Source organism: Apostichopus japonicus, chromosome 2 (assembly GCF_037975245.1).
Source record: "Apostichopus japonicus isolate 1M-3 chromosome 2, ASM3797524v1, whole genome shotgun sequence".
In the NCBI taxonomy this organism is placed as follows: Eukaryota; Metazoa; Echinodermata; class Holothuroidea; order Aspidochirotida; family Stichopodidae; genus Apostichopus; species Apostichopus japonicus.
In genome coordinates, this window is record NC_092562.1 from 25,096,676 (window position 1) to 25,124,229 (window position 27,554).

Sequence of the window (27,554 nt, forward strand, 5' to 3'; positions counted from 1 at the left end):
ACAGGAAAAAAAGATGCGGTTTATAGAAGCTTTAGTCTTAGATTAAGGTGGATTTAACAAGACAGATTATTATTGCAATAAGTTTGGAACAATCAATAGAAAAGGCTTCTTTTTAAATATGTTGTACTGTGGTAGATCTCTGCAGGCACTTATCCAGGAGAGGGGGTTGGGTGGGTGGGGGGGGTGGGGAGGGGGTATGGGGGGTGTACACCCCCTCCCTCATTCCAGCCCCACACCCCAAAATTAAAAGCAGCTAATACAGACAACCATGTGGGTAGAAGTTAAACTATACATACCTAACTTAGAATGTACCATTTTCTGTCTCAAATTTGGTTATGTTATTTTTTTCTGTTATTTTTTTTTTTTTCTTTTTTTTTTTTTGGGAGATATCCCCAGACACTCTTCATGCAGATACAGTATAGATTATTTCTGGACAAGTTTTGAAAAAGAAAAAAAAAATGATCTACTTTATTGTATTACTCTGAAAATGTTTGATGACAGTCTTTTACTGCAAATATCTCAGGTTTTCCTTTCAAATTTGAATAATGCACTGAAGTTTAATGTTTGCATTAAATGTAAGGACAAAACTCCCTCGCCACACATCGATATTCTTCAAGGGTTTCTGTTTTCATGTTTTTGTTATATATTTTCTCTGTTTTTATGGATTTCCCTCGAATGTGTCGTTGCAAATTTCGTTGCATCGCCACCCTTTAATCGTAGTTCGGGTTATTGACCGGGGAAAAAAAGCTCCGAAACCGTCGAGTCTGTTGCTTGTCAAGATTTCGGGGAGAGTAAACGAGGCAAATGTGACATGTAACCGATTCAAATTGAACATGATTAATTTATTATATTTGTGAGTTATTTTGAGAACTCGTCGATTTTGTTATTATTAGATTGGTTTTTCATGGATAGTTAATGTTATTATATCTTATTTTATTTGTTTATTTATTTATTTATTTTTTTCCTTCTCCCCCAGATGCTGTCCATTTTACCCAAGAGGTTGCTGAAAGTTTTGGAATTTGTAGGCTTCACTGGCAGTCAGGTTTGTCAACCAACACTTGTTTTTTTTTTACTGCAAATTAGTTTTTGAAGTTCTCTGCCAGCGTGCAGGCATGTAAGACATCAGAAGAGCCTTCTCTTTGGGAATTGAAGCAATTGAAAAGTTTTGTCATTTTTCATTTCAGTAGATGCTATTTACAACAAATTTGAATGTTGAATATTTTTTTTGACAGAATTTTTAAAGAAGATAAAACTGTTAATCTGAAAGTGGAACAAAACATACAGTTTGAGTTTGATTGCATTTAGATTTGATGATCATAGTGATGCCGGAGGCCTTTTCCTCGCAAATGGCTGACATCATTAAGAGGTTGTTTTTAAAGAAAAAAAATTCAGTTATTTTTTTGTGGGATATTGAAACTTTTGATAAATCTTTGTATTTCAATATGTGACATGTTTGTATAAAGGTTCATTCAATTGTTAAAAGAAGGTTCATCACTTTTTGATTGGTTTCCTTAATTTCAGTCAAGTTTGGTTTATTCAAGTCTGTTTTTTGAAGGGCTAATATAGAGATTCTGGGAGTTCATTAACAATGAACAGCAGAAAACTGACCAGGAATTTATGTACCCAATGAAAAATGACAATTTTCATTTTTTTAAATTTTTTTAAATGATTTTTTGTGCAGTATACTGTTACCAAACCATTTTTTCTCTTTCTTTCCTTTCCTGATACAAATGATGAATATTTTGAATACATTTTCAGCCTAAATATACCATAAGTAGCACTAAGGTTAAGTAGATACTGCTGTGTTGATTAGCTTTACATCTGGTTTAAAGCAGCATTTTGCGTTTGGTCGCCGTTTTCTACCTTTTTGACATGTCCATCGAGTTTTTTACATATATCAATCACAAATGAGCAAACTAAGATATCAGCCAAGTTTTTCCCTGCCAACATCGTTAATTGGTGAGTAATTAAGGATATTTGCAGATAACGAGTAAAGTGTCCACGACAAATTCCACATTAAAAATTAATCGCATACAGTTCCCCCAAACCCACTAGTTTGAATTCAACCAATCAGAGATGCAGGTTTAGTTATGAGCCGTTGCTGAAAATAGTTTCAAGACTTTGCGTTGGTACAACCAGGGAGTTGAACATTATGGAACTCCCTGGTACAACTGCCATATAGACTGTGCACAAATCAAGCTTGGTGTTGGATTACATATTGAGAAAAACAAAGTTGAAAGTTGCAAATTTTTCAACTTTTATGCCACCATTTGAAGTAAGATTTAAATAGATAAGCTAGTTATGTATGTCGTTATGGCATAGTGGAGTCTGTGAGGTTGAGAAAAATCATAGAAAAGGACGCAAAAAGCTAAAAAGAAATATGAACTACGTAATTTACAGGTCAATCATTACAATTCCATGAAAATCAAATCAGCTGTGAGAACCTCGGGCTGTCATCTGCTAAAGGTAGAGATTCCAAAAGACGATTAGTTTTTAATACGGCTGAAAAATTGATCATATTCTGTCTTGTTTAATTTCTTGCTTTGTTACCCACGCACGGAATCTAGACATCACTGATTGAAGAAAATGTTTTAGGGTGTTATAATGGTGTCAAAATATATAAATAGGAAACGTCTGAAATTGGTAGTGACAGGGATGAGAAATAATTTATATTGCATGGCAGCAAAATATAAATAAATACACTAAACTAAAATAAACTGAACTAAACTAAACTAATATAATTGGAAATGTAATTTCCTGATTTTGAAAACTGTCAAAATAAATTGTTAAAGTATTTTATTTTCTTCCTGTGTATGTAGTCGTCCAATTGAATGCTTCAAAGTCAGTCTATTTTTCCTTGAAAGTTAGCTCAAAAATACTTCCATAGAATGGGGCATACTAAGTGGGAAGTGGGGTGCACCCTGGGTACCAGTGAGGGGGGTTTCAGCCCCCCCAAAGAAATTTCTAAACATATAATTAATTCATAGCCTGATCAAGATATGTACATCTTCCTGCATAGATCTTTTTAATTTGATTACTTTGACTATGTGACTAACAACAAGACTTCTCTTCAACTTATTGTTTGACAGTAATTATAAATCAAACTCAGAAGAATACTTTTGATAAAAAACGGGATTTTTTCTAGTCCCTTCCCTTCCCACCCACCCACACCCACCCATGCCCCACCCAAGCCCCTCCCACACCCTCCCACCCCCTCCTTCCTGACTCATGATAGCAATACAGGTTTGAGATTAAATATCAGCCAAACTTACATTTTTTAGCTATGATGATGGTATTACTCTCCTCTGCCTTATTTTCTTATTCAGCATTTGTTTGTTTTTTCTTCTTGTAATAGGAACGTGGCTTACATGAGTTAGAGTTGGGAAGCAGTCTACCCAGCCTGCGTTCACCTCTCTGTGCATGTACATTAATTGGCTTCCATACCGTAACCTCTGTTGTCCTGGGTAAGTAACTTGTTAGTCCTTCCTCTCCTAATTAATGGTAATGTTTCTTGTGTAACTCACTTGCTTACATGAGTTGGAGCTGGGAAGCAGTCTGCTCAGCCTGCGTTCACCTCTCTGTCCATGTACATTAATTGGCTTCCATACCGTAACCTCTGTCGTCCTTGGTAAGTAACTCGTTAGTCCTTCCTCTCCTAATTAATGACAATGTTTCTTGTATAACTCATCGTTAACCTAATATGATATAGCCGAACAAGGTTGCTATGGTTGATTTTTAAGGAGACAGGAAAAGTTGGATGCCTGATAATATAAAGTTGTTAATTTTAGGGAGAACTTTTTGTTGGGTGAGTGAGAAATAGACATATACTACCTTAAAGTTTATATTATAGTAAACATGTTACAATGATACCAATCTTGATATTTCTAAAAGCATCTCTTTTAGTGCTAAACAAACACACAATTATGTTTTTTTTCTGGCTTTCTACCCCTTCACAAAGATTGATGGTAAATCAAAGAGTCAGCATGTACTGTGTGTCTCTAGTGTTCATCAGTGTAAGAGTATATTCCTCCTGTTCTTCCAGTGATATCTTTGGTAGCCTATCATACACAAGTCCTATAGAAGTATGGGACCTAAGTTTAAAAAAAAAAACATTAAGCTTATTGCTCTTCAGAGTTTGCAACCCTGTTTTTGTTTCTTTCTTTCATACTTTTTCCCAAAGTAAAAAAAATCACCTCTGAAAGGTGTAAAGAGAGATATTTTTCTTCTGTTTCTGGTCAGTTCTCTGGCATGGATGTATGGATAATAGCAGTAAGAAAACGTCAAAACGTGACAATTGTAGACGAAAGAATAGATGAGTTATGTCTGCATATAAAGGAGTCATTCACATCTCTGACAGGGCGCTCACCCAACTCGACGTCCTGTCAGGATCTGTGGACAGTTATATGTGGAAACTGCCATAGGGAAACTGTTTGTGTGTGCCCCAATATGGTGTGATAATTTATCATGCATTTTATTCACAACACTACAAACTCCATGCAAATTGAGATCCTGGGGGTAAATACACTGCAAATGGAATATTTTAAGTGGCATGTTATTTGAAAAGTCAGGCATCGACAGAAGAGAATGAGTTAAGTGTCTGCGGAAAGCTAAGAGATTCTTGTCTAAATGTTGTCATGCATGTGACTTTGAATTCTTAAATGTTTTCCACCCTTCAACGTTCTTTTTTTTTTTTTTTTGAGAGTCATGAAAACTGGAGCACTGGTGAATGCAACTTACAAAGTCATAAACTGTTGTCTCTCAACTCAAACAGAATTCACAGATGAAAGTTTCAATGCCAGTCAAAACTTGTTTCTGCTGGTTTTAAAGTTTGGCTTGGTCCCTAAACATGAATGTCTCTGAAGAAACATCAGACACCATCTTACAAGTTGAAATTAGCTTCATTAATTAGAATTATGCAATAAATCCTTCCATTCTGGAGGTCGAGCGATGGAGCCCTGGTTGATTAAAATAGGGTGAATTTTTCATCCAAATGCAGTCTGTAGTTCTCCCTATCAGAATAAAATGGTATTTGATCTATGTTTTGATCCATGTGGTATTAAACAAATGCAAAGTGGAGTAAAGTCCTGTGTTATTTGGGAAAACCAATTGTCCGGTAGGAGCCATGATTCGACCTTATACCAACATGTATGCTTACAGTGTGTTATAGTTTAGTGTCTCCAGATATACTGCCTATATACCAGGCTGGTTTAAGACGATGGTGATGTCGGTGGTGATGTCGGTGGTGACGTCGGTGGTGATGCCGGTGGTGATGACTGTTAGTGGTGGTGGTGATGGTGTGCTGCTGGTGATGGCTGCTGATTTCACAGCTCTGATTGTCTGAAGTTTGAATAAATCTGAATTATAAAAGGCCATGTTAGATCGGAGGATAGCATCCTCCTGATATATCTACTTGTGAAGTTCATGTTAAATGCTTCAAACCCACATTCATTTTTTGTGAAACATTATGAATTAGGCATGCACGGTATTTATTGTTTCTCTGTCAAAGTATATGAATACTTTGAACTTAACTTTATTTCACAAACTCGATAAGAGGTTTGCGGTTGCAATTGTAATTCAATTCAAAGCTACTGTATCTGCTCAGTTAACTCTGGCCCAGTTTAATTCTCTGTCGTCTGATTGGCCAATTATTTTACCGTGGACGATCGAATTGAACCAAACATATATATTTCAGATAGTGCTTGGATGGCTGAGCATTATCAAGGATGATTAACAATCTGTTTGTCAGTAAACCCCCATGTATTCTCCATCCATTATACTCCAATAATATCCAGGGACCTCTCATGTGATTGGACAAGCTTTGACCATTTCTATACAGTATCATTTATACTGTATCCTGTCCCCCTGAGGTGTCTGTTTTGTCTTTGACAGGCAGTTCTACAAGGCTATAGCTGGAGGCTCAGATTAGCACAGTTTGAGAATCACATTTACCTGCCCTTAAATGGGTTGATCAGTCGCTTCTCACCAGTTATTAAGGCTGGTATATATCTGTCTATCCTGGAAATTGATTTGTTCTGACAATCAGCACACTTACTCTGATTCTCAGATAACCACTGCAAATTTTACACCCCGGGCAAATTTGCATCGAGAGTCATCCAATTTCCTTTGTTTCGTCGTTAATTATCGTCCGTTATGGTAGTCCTTGACACTATATCACCAAATAGCCTCATTTACCTGTCTTCACACCACTATCATACTCTGAAACTGAAATAATTTCCTTTGACAATACTAAAGTTTTATATTAAAACTTATTTGTTTTTTTAATTATCAAAGTTTCATGCTGATTTTCAAAATACTCTCACTACCAGGTTCACTTGAGCAAACTTACTAGTGCCATGCTTTGTAATTATTCTGAAAAATTATCAAAATTTCAAAGAAAACATAAATTGCAGTCAGAATAGGGCACTCACTTAGTGTGGTTTTCTTTCTAATCCCAAAAATTCCATTCAATTGTTCTCTCAGTTTTTCTGTATCCAATTTTCTTGGTAACCATTTTACTTTTCTACATTCATCATATACTTTTATATTTACTACTGTTAAGCTTATAAATAGTCAGGCAGATTAATCAGTCGCTGTGTTTTCTGTTGAGTTCGTGTGAAGTTCACAGGAATGTTTGTTGGCAGCCACGAGTCAGCGAAGTATTAAACTGTGACAAATTTGGTTTTGTTTTTCAGCTCATCGCCGGATGGAATCCTTTCATTTTTAGCCACAGTATCATCTTTCAAATAACCATTCTTATAGCTTCACATATGCTGTCAAAGTGGTATTTCGTCATATCAGATGTGTTTTTAATTAAGCCTTCCAACTGCCACCTATGCATGATTAACTACAAGTTTGGAAATTAATTGATTTGCAATGGTTGTGTCGTTAACCGTCTTTTGGCAGGTGCACATGTGGCAGACTAGCAAGAAGGGAATGGTGTTTTAGTTTTTATTGGTTGAATATCCTTGTAATTTAGTATCACGTAGAGGGATTTGTACTTTTCTCCATCGACATTGTAGGGCAGGATTTAACCAATTAGAAGTGAGAATCAGAGAATGGGGATGGGGGAGGGGAGGGAGAGGGGTGCTGGCAGGGGGGGGGGAGTGAGTGACCCACACAGCTATCCTTGATATCTTTATGTATATGTAATCCTGCCAATGATTAGTCTGTTACTTGTTCTGTTACATTAAAAGCCATGTTTCTCTCATAATGAGTCATGTGTAGGATGTGGACTGCTTACATGAGGAATGAGTTTGGAAGGGGTGGGGTGGCTGGGGTGGGGAGGGGAGGGGTTGGCTGGGGTGGGGAGGGGAGGGGTTGGATGGATGTTGAGTCCAGATTACAAAAATCAAGTTGACTTTATGAATGTGTGCATAGTGAGTGTACATCAGCAATTAGGTCCATTTTACTGAACCTTTTTTTTCTCTTAAGTATGGTATTGACAAAGATTGCTCACATTGTAGCCTGAACATTTGGGATATTATGTGGGTTTCCTTGACAACAAAAGCCTTTAAACTTGTGGCTTTTGGCAATTTGTGAATGCAAGAAGGACATATATTGCACGAAATTTAATTAGGAAACACTTAAATTTAATCTATTGGGTTATGACGGTTACATGATCAGACAACTCCACAACAGAACTAGACATTTTAGTTATAACAAACATTTCATTTGTGTGTCGTCATCCTGCAATTAAGAGATATAATTGGAGAGAAAAAGAGGTGGGGGAATGGAATGAAAATGTCAATGTTACTTTAAGATGGCATTTTTATTTATTTGATGCTTTTATTAACTTCTCACATACAATTTTGACATAAATTGAAAAAAAAAAAAACGATTAATTTAATAATCTGAGATGATTATTTCGTCATTCCCAAGTCCCTTGTGTCAGGGCATGGATAGCATGTTTGAACTCTGTGACGTTGATAGAGAGTGTTTGAAAGTAAAAAAATGAAATATAAAAGTATCGTTATACGGTGTAATATTTGTCTTAACTATAAAATGCAATAGACAAGGTTACTTAGTACGAGAGCGGTGAATTTGTTCCCGATACGATAATTGTATTGGGGGCTTGCTATGACAGTTTTGGATTTTATTTTACATGTATTATATTTGAAGCCTATTAGGCAGGATAAAGGAATCTAAAAATAAAGAAGAAACAAACAAAAAATGAGAAAGGTGAATGATGAATGACTTCACTGATCTTTATAACTGAGATTGCAATTTGCCACAAAACCGTTTGTAAGAGTTTGCTCCATTAATGAACCACAAAAAGCAAGATGGATCGACGTGACAAAAACATTCTTGACTCTCTTTCTCTCTCTTGGTAATATTCATCTCAGAAATGTCTTTGTAGGTCGATAGACTTTTAAGAAAGATGCTTAATTAGGTTGATTAAAGGTCAGGGATATACTCGTCTGGAGAGGTTGGCGAAGTAAAATCGATCATAATCTTATACTATACCAAGACAGGCAAATATTGAGAAAATACAGCAGCTATGTCTGGTACTTGCACATTGAGGTACATATCAAGTTGAGAAAAAAAACTTAAAAAGGAAAGGGGAGAACAAACATTCTATCAAGTTCAAGTCCTTACTTATATGAAACACAAAGCCAAGGGTAAGGATTAGCTGTGTATTGGTTTTATTCAAATTTGATATATTAATAAATCATAAATGAACACCGCCAGCTAATGTTGAGTCTACCCGTCTGAAAACTGATATCTTGCACTTTGAAAACCCAAGATGATGCTGAAGCATTTTTACAATTTGAAAAATACTCTGAAGTGTTGCCATGACAACTGAAAATTCAGAAGAATCTGATCAGCAAATTCCATGACCCATGACACAGCATGTCAAAGGTCAAAACTGGACGCGACACGTGGCCACTCCACATTCAAACCATGCAAAGCTCACAATCATGCTACATTCTAAGAGGGTGTGGGGTGGGTTCTGGAGCTAAAACCTTAGTTCCTGTGTCAATTAGGGTACCCTGCACAAAAATGGCCACAAAACAAAATGTATAATTCACTATTCTCATTTTCATGAATGTGGCCATGAAGTTAGGGGCTCGGTGACACACATATCCTAGGGCCCTGGCCTAACTGTCAGAGGCCTTGCTCACAATTTCCATTTAAGTGGCATACAGTATTTTCTATGTTTTTAATAATTTTGATCAGTGATCAAACTTGTTGAAAATATTTCTCTCTAACTGTATAATCAATGTCTCCTGTTTCTAGTCCTTGATAACATCATTGCAGCTTTTTTTATGATATATTTTAAACTTGATGCCCTTAATTATATGGTAGACCAGCTTCAATATCACAACTTCATTAATTTTCAGAAACTTAAAACCTTGTGTGTTTTATACAGGTATTACTTACTTGGAACGATCACTGTTAGAAAAGCAAATAAAATTGTCACGTGAGACGATCGACCAGATGAACTAATTCGTTTGTTTTCTTTAGAGGTGTGGAGAAATGTTTATATTGTTTAGGAATTTCTAGCAGTTAATTACACAGTGGATGGATTTCAATGTCATTATTTTAATTAATTCTCACACACTTCGCAACCTTGTTTTCATTCCAGGATATTAGTTTCCAACTTCTGAAAATAATTCTGTTAACTTGAAAGCAGCTTTTAGAATGCATATTGTGTGTGTACCTGAAGTTTTCAATCTTTGTTATTAATTGGGGTGGGGGTGGGTGGGTGGGGGGGTTGGGAAAGAATGGCAACTTATGTAACATCATTTATGAAGGGAAAAAAATGCAGGAAATGAGAGTTTGTTAATTGTTATCCTTCATGGATGTTCAGTAATTTTTGTGCAATTAATTTATTACTTCACTCACAAATCTCAACGCAACAACTCCACTGTTTTATTCTACATGTTGTGCGGTAATGTCTCAAATGCTCTGGAGTGTTAAGAATCCTCTTCTCTCTCCATAATCCTTCAAACTTCTTTCTGATTCGTTTCTTCTCCAGGCACAGGAGACGGAGATCCAGACTATTCAGAGAAGAAACTCGGGGAATGTTTGCAGAAGTATCCAAACGGCGTCATTTTTCTCTTTCTGGCCGGGAGGACGAAAACGATAAGTGCTAAAATTGATGAGGTGAGAGAGGGCAGTCATCAAAATCTAACTATTTTAAAATATGGGGTTGACTCGATCCCTCTGAGTCCTAACGCACTATATGTTTGCCATATATATATATATATATTTATTATTAGAGAAAACCAGAGAAATAAGATATGACTCATAATTGACAAATAAGGAGTAAAGTTTTAGAAAATATCTATTATCTTTTATCCCCTGGGACCTTCGTCAGCAATACTTGGCAGTTGAAAGAAAAGTACAAAATGTAACACAATGGCATTTCTTTCACTATTTGCAGGCTATTTCCTTATATAAGCAGGCCATTGCCTGTCAGGAGGAGTGGGTTCAGGTCCATCATGTGTGTTACTGGGAACTTATGTGGTGTCACGTATTCAAGCTCAGCTGGAGTGAAGCTGTCCTCTACGCTGAGAGACTCAGCAGGGATAGCAAATGGTCCAAGGTATGTTACAACTACGGCACACTGATTACATAGCAAGGTGCACAACCCTCAAAACCAGGAGACTTGTAGAAAAGATTGATTTTCAAAATCATTCTAAAGTAACACAAATTGCACTGCTTTAACATTCTATCGAAGAAAGTTGCCAAGGAATTCAATTCTTTATACTTTTTTAGCATTGTGTTAATTACTTGGCAGCTTTGTTATGCCTATTTAAAAGTTCTGTATTTGGAATATTCACAAGACAGTCCATGTAAAGCTGCTCTTATATGATTTGAAAGATATTCACATGTATGAGAGATTTGGTGATCCAACCATGAGAAAATTGTGATTAAACTGTGAGCTTTACTGTAAAACCTTAAGAGTTGGGCAGGTATGCACATGAGTTGAAGGTAGACTACCTCAACTATGTCAACATAAGGGTGCAGGCTCTGTATAGTGTTGGGAGATTAGCTCAAAAGAATCTGGGTTGCTGGTGTGGTTTGGAATCACAGAGGAATGGGTGGGACAATCGATACACCACCTGCCTAGTTAGTATGTGAACACTGGTAAAAAAGAAATGACTTGGGTATTAGCCAGTGTTCATCCAGGATCATCAAATGGGTATAGGGTTTCTATTGAAGTTTTAATGGCTTCCTAACAGCTTACACAAATGCTTAACTAAACTAGCAGTTTATCAAAACTTCAAAAGGTCTTTTTCATTACATGGTGAAAAAATGGCTAATCATGTGAAAGATCTCAACGGTGTGTTAGATGTAGGCAAATGAAATAAGATTTTGAACATTGGCAAAGTTATGATATAATATGAAATATATAATATGAAATCATGACCAAACTTATAAAAATATGATGGCAGGCTCTCCCAGCTTAGCTTTGATTTACATTTTGTTCTTCATGAATTAATGCCCAATTATACTTTTTTGTTCTAAATATAAATGAGGTGCATTTAATTCATAAGAAATACCAAGAATTTTTGTAGGCTAATGGCTGAGTCATGAAGCTAATACTCATGGAGAAAATGTCCTCAAGAAAATTCATAACATGATTATTTTGTGTGACTTTCTTGAAAAACTAACAGATTTAGAAAGAGACGTATTATGTTTGACCTCTGACCTTCCAGTGTTTCCTTCTAACATCATTAATTTATCAAGATAATTTAGAGGCATTTTATTTCAATGATTTTGTCGTCTTTTTTAAATATATCATTTGTCAAGCATTGATATTAATGAATAATGTATTGATACTTTTTTTTTTAATATCTCTTTCAGACGATATATCTCTACCAACAAGCAGCTTTTCTGTCCATGTACCAACCCCAAACACTCGAGTTAAAGGCAAAAGTCAAGGAGATCTTCAACCAGGTACCTGTACACAAGCAGAGAATTGCTGGCAAATCTATTCCACTTGAGAAATTTTCAGTGCAGAAAGCTAGAAAGTCACTGCAACACGGTTGGTCTTCCTCACTGGCAGGACTGGTGAGCTTCAGACATTTTTGATTGACATGGCTAAAATTTGAGGACATATTTGCCCTCTCCATTTTGCCAAAAAAAGGTCCAATTTTGGCTGATAATAAGAATCTAAGACATTTATTGCAACAGTAATAATCTCTTAGAATATGTTATGCAAAATAGGTTATTGATAGGAATATTGATTATAGCAAATTGTTTTATACTGTTACCTTTTGTAAGAGAGCAAAACTGACCTTTTCTCTGCCTTCTCTCTGGATATGCTAAAGGGTTTAATAATGGTCACTTGTTGTTAAACTTTGAGTTGGGTACCCTTTGAGCATTTTGGTTTTCACTGAAACTGATTTCTTATTCCCATTAGTTAATTTATTTGTAACATTTTTGATGGTGTCAGGGTTTCAGGGAAATGTTGGCGATTTTGTTATCTCCCCGGGTATTATAGGACAATACAGATTAAAGAGAAATATTATTTTCAATTTTGGATAAACTGTGTGTATTAACCCCATAGATATATAGTTTTAGCACCTCAAAGAAGCTTTGGAACAACCTACCACACAACATAAAGACTGCCAAATCTCTCGCCATATTTAAGAAAATTTTAAAAACACATCTTTTTAGTGTCTCAACGGGATTTTCTCACTTTCATATACTTGTGTTTTAATCTAGACTTTTATTTTTGTACAACTCTATTTTATGTGCTTATCCTTTGTTTTTTATAGGTTTTGGTCTGTTTTATAGTCTTCTTGTGTTTTTAGATTTTTGTGTTCGTATTTTACACACTGTTTTTTTCGTTTATGTATTTTCTAGGCTTTTTATTCCTTTGATTTCTCTGTCTTTTGATTTTTTTAATTTTTTTAAAGTTTTGTAAAGCGCCTAGAGGCCTTTTGGTATTCGTCGCTATATTAAGAACTTATTTATGATTATTATTATTTTTCTTAATCTATCATATATTTCTGTCCTTTCTTCATTGACAGGAACTCATCTACCTCTGGAATGGATTTTCAATATTAAGCAAAGACAGGCAGTTACTGGATCCAATCTTAGTATTGATTGACAATACCTTGCGAGAATTAAGAAACATCAAAGGTGAACATTAATTCCATAAGGTTGTGTGATATCATCCCTTCCTCTGTTTTTCAAGAAATAAAAAAAATGGTTATTAGCACACAAAATGAAACCCGCAAAGGTTCTTTGGCATTTTGAAATGTTGTAAATAAACTAGTTCAAATGTTCTTAATTTGTGTATTTTGTGTTTATTCATTTAAATTATGGTGTCAATATGTGATCGTTAGATTAATACATTTAATCAAATGTGTGCATATTTATGATAACTTGACTTCCAGACACGATCCTTGATTTGTTTCTTGGTTTCAATAAGTGAGAAAATTGTCCCACGATCTTGTCTGCACCTTTTGACATTATTTATAGTTTTTAAACATCTCTAAGGAGGATCTCTAAAAATTTGTCCGATCGCACTTCTAACATCGATTTGTCAATTTATCAAGTCATGCATACATAATAAATTAATGCTGCTTCTTTGAATATGGCACAATCTTGTATTTGATTTTTAAAGGAAAGAAAATGTATCTGAAAACACAAACTGATAGTTTAGTTTACCACAATTGCACCAGGAACAAGAATATCAGGCAAAAACTTCCAGAATAATAACAAACCAATATGACACTTCCAGAGATAATTTACAATTTTTATTCTCTCATTTATTCTTTGTTTCGAATGAAACGTGCAGCATTAAACAAATTTGGTTTTATGACATTGATATGAAACCTTAAGTTTTATGTCTGTTGTTCCCTGACAGGGCAGTAGCCTGGTAGAATAGGTCTTTTTCTTACCCAGAGGAAATGCTTTTGGCAAGATATTTTCTCCCTGCAGTATTTTAAATGTTTACAAAAGAGTGATATAATATTAATGTATAAACCATAAGTTGATGTTAATGGTTCTAACATTCTTCTGTAGGTACCTACAGCTGTTATGCAGATGACTATAGCCTTGCAATGTTGCTGAAGGGAGTCATACAGAAAGCAATGAATAAACCGTCACAAGCTGAACTTTGTTTCCATGAAGTACTTGTCAAGTATGTCCTTTAAATCTACTCAGATATTATTATCAAAACATTTCATTTTTTGGGCCTATTTGTATGGCTAGGGGAGGAGGGGGGATAGAGGTAGTGTAAGGGAGTTATGGAAGGGTGTCTATTTGTATGTGATAGTGAAAAAAGGACAAATGTTTTATTAGCTGTGGTCGTTTGTATGAAAGCTCTTTAAAGGTCAACGTTTTCTGACAACAGGTTATTAAGTTCAAATGTTTACATTAAGCTTCATTCGTAATACGATTGATGTTACACTGGCTACATTGATGAAGTTTCCATATTTACCATTAATTGAGAAAACAAAAGCGTTTAAAACAATTTTGTTTGTGTTTGGATCAGTTCCTTTGCACTTGAATGTGGTTGAGATAAAAAAGGTTTAGGATTACCCTGTCTCAGTTAAATGTTGTGCAACTTTATAAATCTTTGTGGAGGGGGAGGGGGGGTGGAAAGAGGCTTGTACAAGACAATTACATTAAAATTACATTGGATTTGTGCCTCATTAGAGGTATTTTTGCATTTTTAATATTTTCCCCGTAGTGGTTTTAGTTTCTAATCTCATTCTTTTCTTATTTGATCTGTCAATTTTGAACAGTGAGGACCATTTGGACTATAATTCCTACCTTGTTCCTTACTCTCTGCTGGAGCTGGGTATTCTTTACTTACAACACAACAGGTTACAGGATGCAGGAAACTTTCTCTACCAGTGTAGGTCAGTATAACACTAGTGTGGTGTATCTTTTGTTGTGTACATGTGTGTTAGTGACCAGCTAGCTCAGGGGTGCATTGCAGGACCTGCTCTCTGCCATGAGGGACTTGATAATTGATGACTCCTTTTGCTTGTAGGGCTGTGTTTGGGAGGCTTCTGCTTGAAGGGCGTTGTCTAGTATGGGACTTGTAAAGGTACCCTACCCTGACGATATCTGCATAGGAGTACCATAGGAGTACCATAGGATTACCATAGGATTACCATAGGATTACCATAGGAGTACCATAGGATTACCATAGGATTACCATAGGAGTACCATAGGAGTACCATAGGAGTGGTATAATGATAAAGATGCCTTCTTGAGAGGGGCTCTGTATACTGTAGGATGATAGTCTTGTCTGGTAGGAGTTTGTCTCTCAGGGTAAAGAGTCTTGTCTGGTAGGAAATTTGTCTCTCGGGGTAAATACAAGGACCCTGTCAGGTGTAGGACATCAAAATCAAGCCACTGGCTAAAATCAAATTCCCACTTACATATTTTCTTGAAGCAATCAAAAGGCAACACAAATTTTTCACTGACAGTGGCAGTAAACTGTTCATTTCTTTCCCTTGTAGTTTACTGCCAAATGCTGAAGTCTACTAGCATTTAGCCAGTAAATGAACTGCACTTGGAGGCCTGCCTGCATGTTTAGAACTTGAGGGGGGCCTGCTGTAGAGGGCCTTGACCTGCAGGATATTATGTTACGCAGTGGTATCAAAGGGGATGCATGGAATGTAAATTCAATTCTTTTGTTTTCCTCACAGAGTGTACAACAAGAAATACATTCTGGAAAACCGGCTTCATTTCAAGTTGCATGCCGCCCTCGAAAGACTGAAAGACAAAGAGGAAGTGGGAAAATCCCGGAGACCGGGTCAAGGGTCAAACCCAGCTCACATTCCATCAGAAGCAGGATTATAGAACTTCTTTTTATGCGCCAAATGCTTAGGAAATAAGAAAGGAGATCTCTGAAGCTCTTTCTAGTTATTTTAATATGAATTTATCGCAGATCTATTAAAGAGAGTTATGTACTTAGAGGTTTACTATGAATCGTCTTTCACTGTGTAGATAACACACAATTTGGTCATGAATATTCATAAAGAAGAGGTTGAAAGGTATGGTAAGTATCATGCTTGTCTATTTTCTCAGAGAGATCTTTGTTTCTACCTCTTTGGGGTTGTGAAAAGTATTTTTGCTGCCATGGTCCTTTTTTCCGCTTTTCTCTTTGGGGATAACAGCTGAAAGGACAGGTTAACAGGAATTATTTGGGGAATATTACAGAACTTACAGGCTTTTATTTTGTTACAAGTTTTAATGGTTATGTATTGGAATGTAACAGGGCTTCAATGGCTTACATATTAGAATGTAACAGCAAAATAGAGCTTTAACAATTATCTTCCCTTATCCTTGAAAAGGTTTTATAGTATATTTACAATATATAGAAGAGAGATTATGTGTTTATCCCTTCATTTGATGAAAGTGAAATTGAAGTTTTTTTTTTTTATTATTGAAGACTGAATCAGTATGAGCTTTATATATACACACAATTTCATATTCACTGAAATAATTTGAAAACCTTGGAAAATGTCAAGAATTAGTTTCCCTCCCCCCCCACCCCTTTTTTTCTTTTGTCTTTACTTTGCTCTCAGTAGTAAAGTTATATAAAGTTTCAATATTAAACTGTAAGAAAGGTTTTACACTTTGGCTTACTGTATTAAATACTTCATTATAGTCTAGTAATAGGATATATTTATATATATATATATATATATATATGAATGTATATATATATATACATATATATATATATATATATATATATATATATGAATGTATGTATAGATATATATTTATATATATACACATATACATACACATGCAATGTGGACAGTATCATGAAATATTGAAAATTCCATGAAACAAATTGTTTTGAAAGTTAAGTTAAATATCAATACAAAACCCTGGCAAAACAGTATTTAGCTGTTTATGTACGTTTGTATTTGTAAGTTACATATGGGCCTCCCAAAAATGATATTAATGGACGTTTTTCTTCAGTTTGTTTTTGACATTTTTCATCAAGGTTAAAGTAATGACAATTATGTTGGTTAATATTACTTAAGATTGGAAATATGAAAGAGCCAGCTAAGCAAGTTGGAGAAATGTTTATCCTGATGCTAATACCATTCTATACTGTCCCCACATGTGATGCTTCAAAGCACACGTGCTGACAGTATGAACAGTTCCTAATCTTAATATGGATAGAAATAGGATATGCTCATGTTGTCCCTATTTTAGTGCTTTCAAAAGAGCAAGAAAATGGAAATATAGTGCTATATCAGAAAATTATCCCAGCTGGATGTTGAATTGAAATATAACAGTATTTAACTCTTGTGCATTGACCAGAGAAGATTACATTCTGAAAAAAAAATTAAAAAGTTAGTAGAAGGATTGAGGGGATTTTATGAGTGTAAGAGAGGTAGGGGTAGGGGGTGGGATTAGAGAGGGTAAGAGCAGTGAAAGGAGGGAACTTGAAAGTATTGGTCCACCAGTTTGAAAGATAGGTATGAAAGATGGTACATTCTATAATAATGACCACCTTCTTCCACCAGAATGTTGTATTAATAGAGGTTGGGGTACTCGAAGATACATCTTAACAGTAATACGTGGAACAAATATTTGAGCCACGTCAGGGGTGCCATTATCATTTTTGTTTGGGGGAGGGGGGGGGGATATAGGGAAGGCCTAAGATGTTATGTCATCTAGGAGAGGGATCTAAGTTTGGCCCCCTCACCTTTAAGACATTTTGGTAACATAGAGGGTGCTATATTTTGCAACTTTTCACGCAGCGCTAAAGAGTTTTTGACTGTTTAGGATTTTGGTGTACATGGTTGTGCCCATGTATGATGAATAGATTTTACCCATATAGTTAGGAATCTCAGGTTAGTGACTGTTGTGTTGAATGGAATATTGAGAGTCAAACATTTTGCACTTTTCAACTGTCATAATTAATTAAAAGTTAAAGATATTGGATAATGTGCAATGGGTTAAAATGAGCCAGGTTTAACTATATACATAATTTAAAAACCTTCCAAGCATTGGTTTGCCTAAATACTATTTGAAAAATGTTTAACTTATCACTTTTTAGAGTTTTAACTAAGTTTAACAGTATATTCATTTAGGTTCGGTTTGTCGTAAGTGTATGTAATCTAGGTGGCGGCAATCCTTTCTTGAATCATTTTTTTCTTCCTTAAATGCACTCTTTTAAGCACCCTTGTTACATTATCACTTTATGTTAACGGTATTTTTTTTTTTTTATTGTGTCAGGCTATTTTAAGTTTTGACCTCATTAAGTTTGACTTATTGTGACTTTTAATATGCTCAAAATACAGACACATAATATAACTTTGACAATATGTTTACTTTTAACTTAATATACATGTGTATATATAAGTTATACAACTCTGATAAGGAAAGTATATTTGAAACAACAACTGTGATATATTAAAATTTGAACCAATTCCTGATGACCTTTTGGCTAAATCGAAACCTTCCTTGAAGCCTGCCTGACAGTGATTTAGGATCCTTTATAATTCTTTCTTTTTCGTATGTTGTGTGTGTGGGTGCCATTGTTTTGTATTCTGACTGAAGACTCGAACAAAGGAATTCCAAGTCCTCTCAGACGTCATTTCAAAAGAATCACCACAACCTGAGAAGAATTTTTATTGTTCAGGGGTAATACTAAGGTTAGGGTACATGGATTTTAAACAATGGAAAAACAATGGTGTCCTCAGTCTGAATGTAAAACACACCTGCATGTGTATATGCGTGGCACGGAAAGTCCTGAGTGTGTGGTTGTCTATTGTTCTGTGGACAGCACACTGTATGATATTATTCATTTACTTACTTGTGCCGTCTTTTCACATCCAAAAACACTGGGAGACTTGTAAACTTGCTAAAACTCTTGAAATTTTTATAAAACGAAACTTGTAAGTTTCATCAACTTGACAACTGTTATTTTTCGGAGTGAAGTTTAAAAGTGCATTTTAAAATAGCTCTTTCATGATCTGTAATTAGATTCTTTTGCTTTCTTACAGTTCCTTTTTCTTTCAAGTTTGAGAGTGATCTCATAAATTACTTATATTGATTTTAATAATTCTTCAATTATTAAAAATGTGGACACTGACTGATTTGCTTTCGTTTCTTATAATGACAATATCATGAGTTTAACGCTACAAGTTTAATGTAAATAATTTCATTCGGGACTAGTTAACAGATCTAATGATTTAAAAATTGTAGATATCCTCTATTTTCTCCAAGTTCTTTGAAGAAATATATCTAGTCAACAAATGAAAAAGTTGGTCTTTGTGAGTCTGGCAAACCATCCTACTATAATTAATCGTAAACTAAGTTAGCAGCAAATTGTGTTTTCAAGCTATAGTATTGAACCCATCATACAAGCTACCCCCCCAAATGCACACTTTTTTATTCTTTAGCTTTTTGCGATATTTGTGACAAAACCATCATTATTATAGTTAATTTACTCTGTCTGACAGATTTCTCGTTGTAGCCTAATGTTATAACCACGACACCTTCCTACCACATTTATGCAGTCCTAGCTCAATTTGCTCACAGGAACTGCTTCATGAACTCCAAATGGAACAGTGTGTTAGTAATGAGAGCAAAAATAAGTGACACATTTGGGAATTACACTTAACCTTAGGTAGTACTTTAGTATTTAAATTCTCTGTGCTACATACATACATATATGTATGCAGACTGAGTTCAAGTTAAATGCATATAACACATGTGTCATGATGGCTTCTATTGAGAACAAAAATAAATGAATCTGTTGGGAATTACGCTAACTTGGGTTTGATCAATTTAGAAATGGAAATGCTTCCAGTGGTTTGACTTTTGTTCTGATTAGTTTTCATATTTGCTTTTAAGTACAGCTTACATGTAGTCTTTCATCTCATGTTCACCATTTCCTTACGTGTCAACTAAAAAAACTCATTCTCATCCATAAACCTTTGAAATCTATCAATTAAGGTTACAGACATGATGCAGGGTACCTGACACTGGTTTGAGATTGGGGAGAGCAGGAAGTGGGTGAGAACAATGTTCAGTGGTGTGGAAATTTGAAATTTGAAATTATTTGGGGTCCTTTGTCCTTCCCCTCCTCCCAGTGTTAGGGTCACTGTCATGGATCTGTATTAACTGACTGGATATGTAATTTAACTTCAAATGCAGACAATTGGAGGTGACAAAGCCAAATGATTATTGCCAGAGAGAATAAATGTGTCTCTTTAGAAGTCTACATGATGCGGTGTGTGATAGATATGAGAAGGAAGGTGTTTTACAGATATTGAAAATGGTACAATTGGGTTTGCTGCCATATATATATAGAGCTAGTCAGAATGTTTGCATATGTTGATCATGTTTTATTGAATAGGCTATGGTTGGTCTTCTTCGGTACCTAATCACAAACTTTACAGCTGAAAACTAATATTTCAAGCTCTTAATTTGCTACTTTATGAGATTTGATTTCAGTGATGTTTGTTTTGCATACTTTTTGGATATGAGTACAATTATTTTATTGATGTTTTTCTGTTCTTGTTGTTGTATTGTAGTAAATTTGTTGGTAAGTGGTCTTTATGAATGGTGTCATCACTGTGATGAGACTGGTGTCTTCATCAGTGATGAGACTGGTGTCTTCATCGGTGATGAGACTGGTGTCATCATTGGTGTTGAGACTGGTGTCTTCATCGGTGATGAGACTGGTGTCTTCATCGGTGATGAGACTGGTGTCATCATTGGTGATGAGACTGGTGTCTTCACCAGTGATGAGACTGGTGTCTTCATCAGTGATGAGACTGGTGTCTTCATCGGTGATGAGACTGGTGTCTTCGCCAGTGATGAGACTGGTGTCTTCATCGGTGATGAGACTGGTGTCTTCATGGGTGATGAGACTGGTGTATTCACCAGTGATGCGAAGTTTGCCACACTACATCCATTTTTACTCATATAAATAGCAAAGGACATGTTATCAGTTTTGATGATAAAAAGAAAAAAAAACCTGATTGTAATTAATTTTACATGCAGATGTGATTGCAGATTCTCTCCCAACCTTTTTGTTCATATATTAAGGCTAATCTTGAAAGCATATACTAAGGTGTAATTATATTGAAAAAAGAAATTGTTACCAGATCCTCAGGTACAAACCTTTCAAATAATTTGGATTGTAGTGACTAACATCCTAAATTATTTGGCTGGATTCAAGTTAATAGGTCTTGTTTAGGATGTAATGCAGCAGTACATATGGAATAGAAAGTGTTAGAATGAACAATAATATTCACATTTGTAATTTCAAATTTGTAAAATTCACATTTATTTATATCTACTAAGCAAGAGCCTTGCATGATGGCAGGTCTAGCCTATGGCAACATACCCAGACTTGTTTGGTTACACGAACCGACATTTGTCAGTTGTCTGGTCTAACTTCATTCAGACTAGTACTTCTAACATGTTTAGACTTGAACTATGTTGATTGGACGTTATATTGTAAATTGCTGTTGTGTCCTTACACTGTTACATGTCAAGCAGTTATTTTCCTAAGAGTTACCGGTCTAAACTTGTATGGCAACATTGGGTTCCCTTAGTAAGTGGAAGGTAATACTTAAAAGGCAATATTAAATTAGAACAGGACTAGATTATAGCTATCAAGCACATGTTTTGGTTTATCATAGGTAATAAATAGAACAAGATTAGATTTCAGCTATCAAACACATGCTTTGGTTTATCATTGTTGAGTGTGTGCAAGTACTTGCTTCCTCATCAAGTTTTCCCCTTCCAAAATGGTTACCATGGCTACAACACAGCAACTTGTACCGATTTTAAAGTTATGATTATTTGATATGTTGGCTCAAATTGATATTTGTATGTGTATACTGTCGAACAGTGCAGTAACACATCAGACAATCAGAAGGCCTGGAAGCTCAGCAATTTTTATTCTTTAACAATTCAATCGATTTCTGATATTTTACATTCCTGTTTAAAGCTCTACTACTATCTGTCCCCAAGTTGCAATTTCCAAAGGCTTTCTACATCCACTATAGAAGAATGTATTGTTTTAGTTTACCATCAGATTATATATATTGCAATATTTACTGGTTTTTGGAACATGTTTTCATTTTCTTTTCTTGCCTTTTCTTAGTATCAAATAATTCATTTGCAATAAGTTCAAAACAACAAAACCATTGGTTGTGGGGATCTTCTGTTTTCATTGAGATAAACCGGACAGACAGAGAATAAAGATGGACAGAATCCTTATATTCCGAGTGTATTGTTGAAAAGTGACACACCAATAAATTTGCACCATTGATTACACATAAAACATGCACAATTTCTAAACATTAAAAATTTATCATTTAAAAAAAAAATGTACATACTTATTTATACATTATTATAAAATTACAGTTTGATAATATTTGTTTCCACTCGGTCCAAACATTGCAAAATTTTTAAGTGATTCAATGTGGGCGAGTCAAAATAAGTTGGAAAATTTTAAAATCTGCTTGTGTCAGTTCATAACTATGCGTGGATCTGTTTCACATACTGTAACCTGACATATCATCATACTATTATTTATGCATATTCATAACTACTGGGGATGTGCTTCTTCGTAGTACATAATCATATCAATATCACAAGAACAAACTGACAAATCAGCATGTAATAACCTGTTGCATATTCATAACTACAGTCAGGACTGCATTTAATTATCCACAAGAATTATAGTGCAAGAAAGTGACTGTTACCACTTTAAAATAATGATACGTGGGTAGAATTTTAGACAAGACATGATAATTCCTAAACTTAATTTTATGAATGAACGTCTTTCATAAAAAAATTAACAGCAATGAAAATGCATCTTTATCAAGTTCATATTTAGCAGATGACACAGTCATAAAGTCATACTAAAAGAAGATTCTATAACACAAATTTTCACACCTTTTCAATGTTATAAACACAACATTTAATTCAAGACACACTTTCAAGGGGAAGCTAAATATAAAAAAAAGGTAGCAACAGTGACAACTTTAATTTGCATAAATTATATCTTTTGCTGAATATACATAATTATTGTACAATGATGCATATCTCTGGTTAATCAAGGTAGTCCTTTGTCACAATACATACATATATTTGCAAGAATGTCTATTTTAGTGGTTCTAAGTGTTTCTACTTACAGAGGGTTATGAATATTCAACAGTGAAGTAAACTGACCAATCAGAAGGATAGATAGCTAAGGCAGACAGTTTGTATTTGCAGCTGAATGTCGCCCTCTCCAACAGACACACTCGCAGAGAAACTGTTTTGTTACTTTGTTTAATAATCTTTCCCGAAGATATTTAGATTCTTAAGTGACAAAAACCCCTGTAGTTAGCCTTAACCTAACACACTTTCATAGTAGAGATAACACGCCTACCCTGTTTTGTTTATAAGAAATATGGTTGAAGACATTATTGTTAACCACTTTCGAGAATAATAACTACTGGCAAGTTTTGCCTCTCTGAACAAAATGGAACATTACCTATCTTTTAGGGAAGTGTTTATCAAATAACTTGGATGAAATTTGTGAGAATTGAAAAACAATTCCTCTAACAACCGGCAACTGTCTTCTACATTTTGAAAGGAGACCAGGTATTCCAACATTCTACAGACAGGATTTTGCATAATTTTGTAAACACGTATTAGTTACTACGTAATGCTACTGTCACCCAAAAATGAATTCTACTCTTAGCTACGAGAGAAAGCATCAACTTCTAGTGAGAAAGTGACAACTCCTCATATAAAACTGACAGCACATGAAAACATTTAAAATGGCAGTTACTTTTTACATAAATAATTTTTGAATAAAATCTTCTCAATACGGCAAACTTATTGTACCTCCTATCATTTACATTAAAAAAAAGAAGAGATTAAAAAAAAAAATCCTGATTTTAGTACTAGAGTTAAAACTATGTAGTTTATACAGACAAATTATCAACAAGAAATTTACAATTTTTTACTTAAATATAAGTCACATGATGATGAGCTAAAAATAAACTAATGCACCCAGACATGCTTATGATCTGTAGAAAGACCAGCACCCTTTAAACCAACGATCAATGCCAGCACTGAAATATCAGGAATTTCACCTATATTATAAATTGCAGCTAAATTCAAACTTTGTACATCAAATTGTAAACAGAGAGAACCCAGACACCTTATCCACATGACTCATGAACCAGTACCTTCATCCTCCTGGCAATATGTGAGATTCCACAAACCCTAACCCCTCTACCCCCTCTCCCGGCCCCCTCTGCCTCAAACCCAACCTCCCTCCTGCATTGTTGCTATCTACATACAAAACTAACACCACTCCTTTCAACAAAAATGAGCAAATATTTTCCGACAAGGATTAACAAAACAAAATTAATGTATTCTGATGAACACTTACCTCATCATCCATACAATGTTATTTAGATAACCAAAAATTAACAAATTCCATTGAATTTGCTGAAAACCAAAGCAGACTGAAGGGACAGCTTTGACCAAAGCGAAGGAGACTGTCTACTTGGACCTGGCCCTCATCTTTCTTCTTTTTCGCATCAGTCTTTTGCTCAAGTTTCTTAACAGCCTGTCTCCATGAATATTCATAATGGTACATCACTCATCAGCTTTGACCAATTGTGGGGCTTCCTTGCCTTTGGCTGCATCTAAAATTGTCGTACCTCTCAATTCCCATATATATTATTGTAATATTTCCATTTTGGTCATATTCTTAAAGTGGCCTACAAGGTCAATTTATGACCAACCCCCCAATCTAGAACATTCCCAACATGTTACACTTATCTTCACCCCAAAATCCCTCCACTGTAAGGCACCCCCCCCCTTCCCTCCCTACTAAACACAGTTCCTCCTTTGACAAGACATGTTGCTGTTTAATAGTTATTACATTTTGATAATGAGGATTCTTAGTGGTCTTCATATTTATCATTGTGAGTTTGTCCATGGGATGCCATTCAACTATCATCCCTTTAATCATACACAGTGTTCTTTGTTCAAATAAAAGATGAGACATCAGTCCTCAGATTATCGATTGAGAATGAAGCCCTCCTCCTCCTTGTCAGCGAAACTTCAGAGTCCCTGATTTGAGTCTTTGGAGGATTTCTCCCATGTGCTTGACGATATCGTGGAAGGATGGTCTGTCTTTGGCTCTGATGGGAAGATGAGAAACAAGGAAGTGATTGAAGTGACCTACGACATCTTGTTTAGCAGAGTTAAGATAACAGTATAACACACAACCTGCACCAACAACAGTTTAGCACACAATCACACCAACAGTATAACACACAACCTGCACCAACAACAGTTTAGCACACAATCACACCAACAGTATAACACACAACCTGCACCAACAACAGTTTAGCACACAATCACACCAACAGTATAACACACAACCTGCACCAACAACAGTTTAGCACACAATCACACCAACAGTATAACACACAACCTGCACCAACAACAGTTTAGCACACAATCACACCAACAGTATAACACACAACCTGCACCAACAACAGTTTAGCACACAATCACACCAACAGTATAACACACAACCTGCACCAACAACAGTTTAGCACACAATCACACCAACAGTATAACACACAACCTGCACCAACAACAGTTTAGCACACAATCACACCAACAGTATAACACACAACCTGCACCAACAACAGTTTAGCACACAATCACACCAACAGTATAACACACAACCTGCACCAACAACAGTTTAGCACACAATCACACCAACAGTATAACACACAACCTGCACCAACAACAGTTTAGCACACAATCACACCAACAGTATAACACACAACCTGCACCAACAACAGTTTAGCACACAATCACACCAACAGTATAACACAATGCAGTTTGCACCAAGAGTATAGCACACAACCTGCTTCTACAGCACACACTCTGCACCATCTTGAGACTAACAGTAATTCAACCTAAACAACCTGTCATTATGAACCCAACAGTTGCTCGGTGAGAGATGCCACATTGCATATAAAAGCTGATTATATGTATATGAATGACAACAAATTGGCTGAGGCTGCCAAATAGAACTGGAAACCAAGGTTAACATCCCAGTGTAGGCTGGATGTATTTTGTTAACTGTCATTATGGTTTGCCAACTCATTGGCATGATTCTAGTATTCACGTCTCCACGTTTCATGTTGCTCCATGTGTCATGTTGCTCCATGTTTCATGTTGCTCCATGTGTCATGTTGCTACACGTTTTATGTTGCTCCATGTTTCATGTTGCTCCATGTTTCATGTTGTTCCATGTTTCATGTTGCTATATTGCAGTTCAGAATATCTGCAGAGATATAGCTATGTGTATGAACAACCATGAGTTGGCATAGTATTAACAGCCCATCACATAGAGTGTCAGGTTGGAATACTGGTGTAGACTAGATTGTTTTTGGTATTAAATGTTCTAGGTTTTCCAACTGAATGTCTCCATTTACGAAGTAGTTGTTGTTGTTGTTGTTGAGACTTACTCTGTTCTCCAGCAGCTCTTCATGAGTTGATATATATCGTCAGGGCACATCTCTGGCTGACTTAATCTTTCACCTCTGTCGATAAAATCCATCAATTCTGGGCCTTTCATGCTCTAGAATTGGAAACGATGCATATATATAGATAATCTTGAGAATGGGTAACCTAAGCATATAAAATTTGAAGTAATAGGGCATTTCACTTGGTGACTTAAGAAACAGAAAACAATAGATATTTGAAACATAGATGGTTTTTAATGAGTAAATGCTGAGTACATGAAAATACATAATAGGAATTACAAAGTGAGGAATTTTACAAGAAACGAATCCACCAAGGGTTTGGGTAGTCTTCAATTACATTTAATGATCATTGCATAGGTACAAAAGAAAAGTAAGTCAAAAGAAAAGGGGTTTGAAGCAATTTTTGTAACAACATATCCTTCCCATATCACCACTCTCAACCCGCACTAACACAGCTCACCTGGCAACCATATCACATACCCAATGAATACCTATGACTCACTGTAGAACATTAATGACTGTTCTGTGCAGTAGTCAGTTTTAAATCCAGACTCTCCTAGTACTTAGGATAATGACTTTACTGCCCCCATCCTATTACCCCCTCCCCCAACCATTCCCCAAACATAATTTTATCATCCTGGGCCTGCTATTAGTATTAATTAGCTTACTACTACCTCTACACCATTTACAATCATGTTGTAAATAATCAATGTTTGACACATATTGTGGTCCTAATTACATTTACTTATTAAGGTCTGGAAAAACCCAACACCAAAAACAGCATGATGAGTTAAATGATGACACGTACAATCGCTATCTCAAGGAAGTTTGCAATAGGAACCAATTAGTTTAAGAGCGCATAGTCACGCACATATTAACATATTAATCAAACCATGTCTTAACAGCCTCAACAATAGATTAATTATGCATGAATGCCTTGGCAATGTTTATTTAGGGTCGCTGCACCTATTGCCACGATACCGGCTTTTGTTCTTTGCCTGCTAAACACTGTCACCGTCTATTTAAAGGTAAAGGAAGTTCCCCCTTCTTCACCTCAAAACTTGCCTA

At 35.5% G+C, this 27,554-nt stretch overlaps 2 protein-coding genes across 5 annotated transcripts in view; one reads left to right on the forward strand and one right to left on the reverse strand.

Moving 5' to 3' along the window:
* The window catches only part of LOC139983628 (tetratricopeptide repeat protein 39B-like), a 110,866-nt gene extending 94,252 nt beyond the window's left edge, over positions 1-16,614 (forward strand). The window contains exons 7-15 of one of the 2 annotated variants that reach the window (XM_071997306.1): positions 977-1,042; positions 3,356-3,464; positions 9,980-10,107; positions 10,388-10,549; positions 11,815-12,021; positions 12,987-13,098; positions 13,987-14,104; positions 14,712-14,828; positions 15,627-16,613. In XM_071997306.1, coding sequence (XP_071853407.1) covers positions 977-1,042; positions 3,356-3,464; positions 9,980-10,107; positions 10,388-10,549; positions 11,815-12,021; positions 12,987-13,098; positions 13,987-14,104; positions 14,712-14,828; positions 15,627-15,780 — 1,173 coding nt within the window. In that variant the 3' untranslated portion in view covers positions 15,781-16,613. Of the gene's footprint in view, positions 1-976; positions 1,043-3,355; positions 3,465-9,979; positions 10,108-10,387; positions 10,550-11,814; positions 12,022-12,986; positions 13,099-13,986; positions 14,105-14,711; positions 14,829-15,626 lie in introns of both variants that reach the window. The other variant, XM_071997312.1, reaches the window with a different exon arrangement.
* Positions 16,615-22,185: 5,571 nt separating this feature from the next.
* Positions 22,186-27,554, reverse strand: part of LOC139983614 (tyrosine-protein kinase SYK-like) — a 70,055-nt gene continuing 64,686 nt past the window's right edge. For all 3 annotated transcript variants that reach the window (XM_071997277.1, XM_071997293.1, XM_071997287.1), the window contains 2 exons: positions 26,469-26,581; positions 22,186-25,121 (listed from right to left, as the gene is read on the reverse strand). In XM_071997277.1, the coding sequence (XP_071853378.1) occupies positions 25,031-25,121; positions 26,469-26,581 (204 nt within the window). In that variant the 3' untranslated portion in view covers positions 22,186-25,030. The remainder of the gene's footprint in view (positions 25,122-26,468; positions 26,582-27,554) is intronic.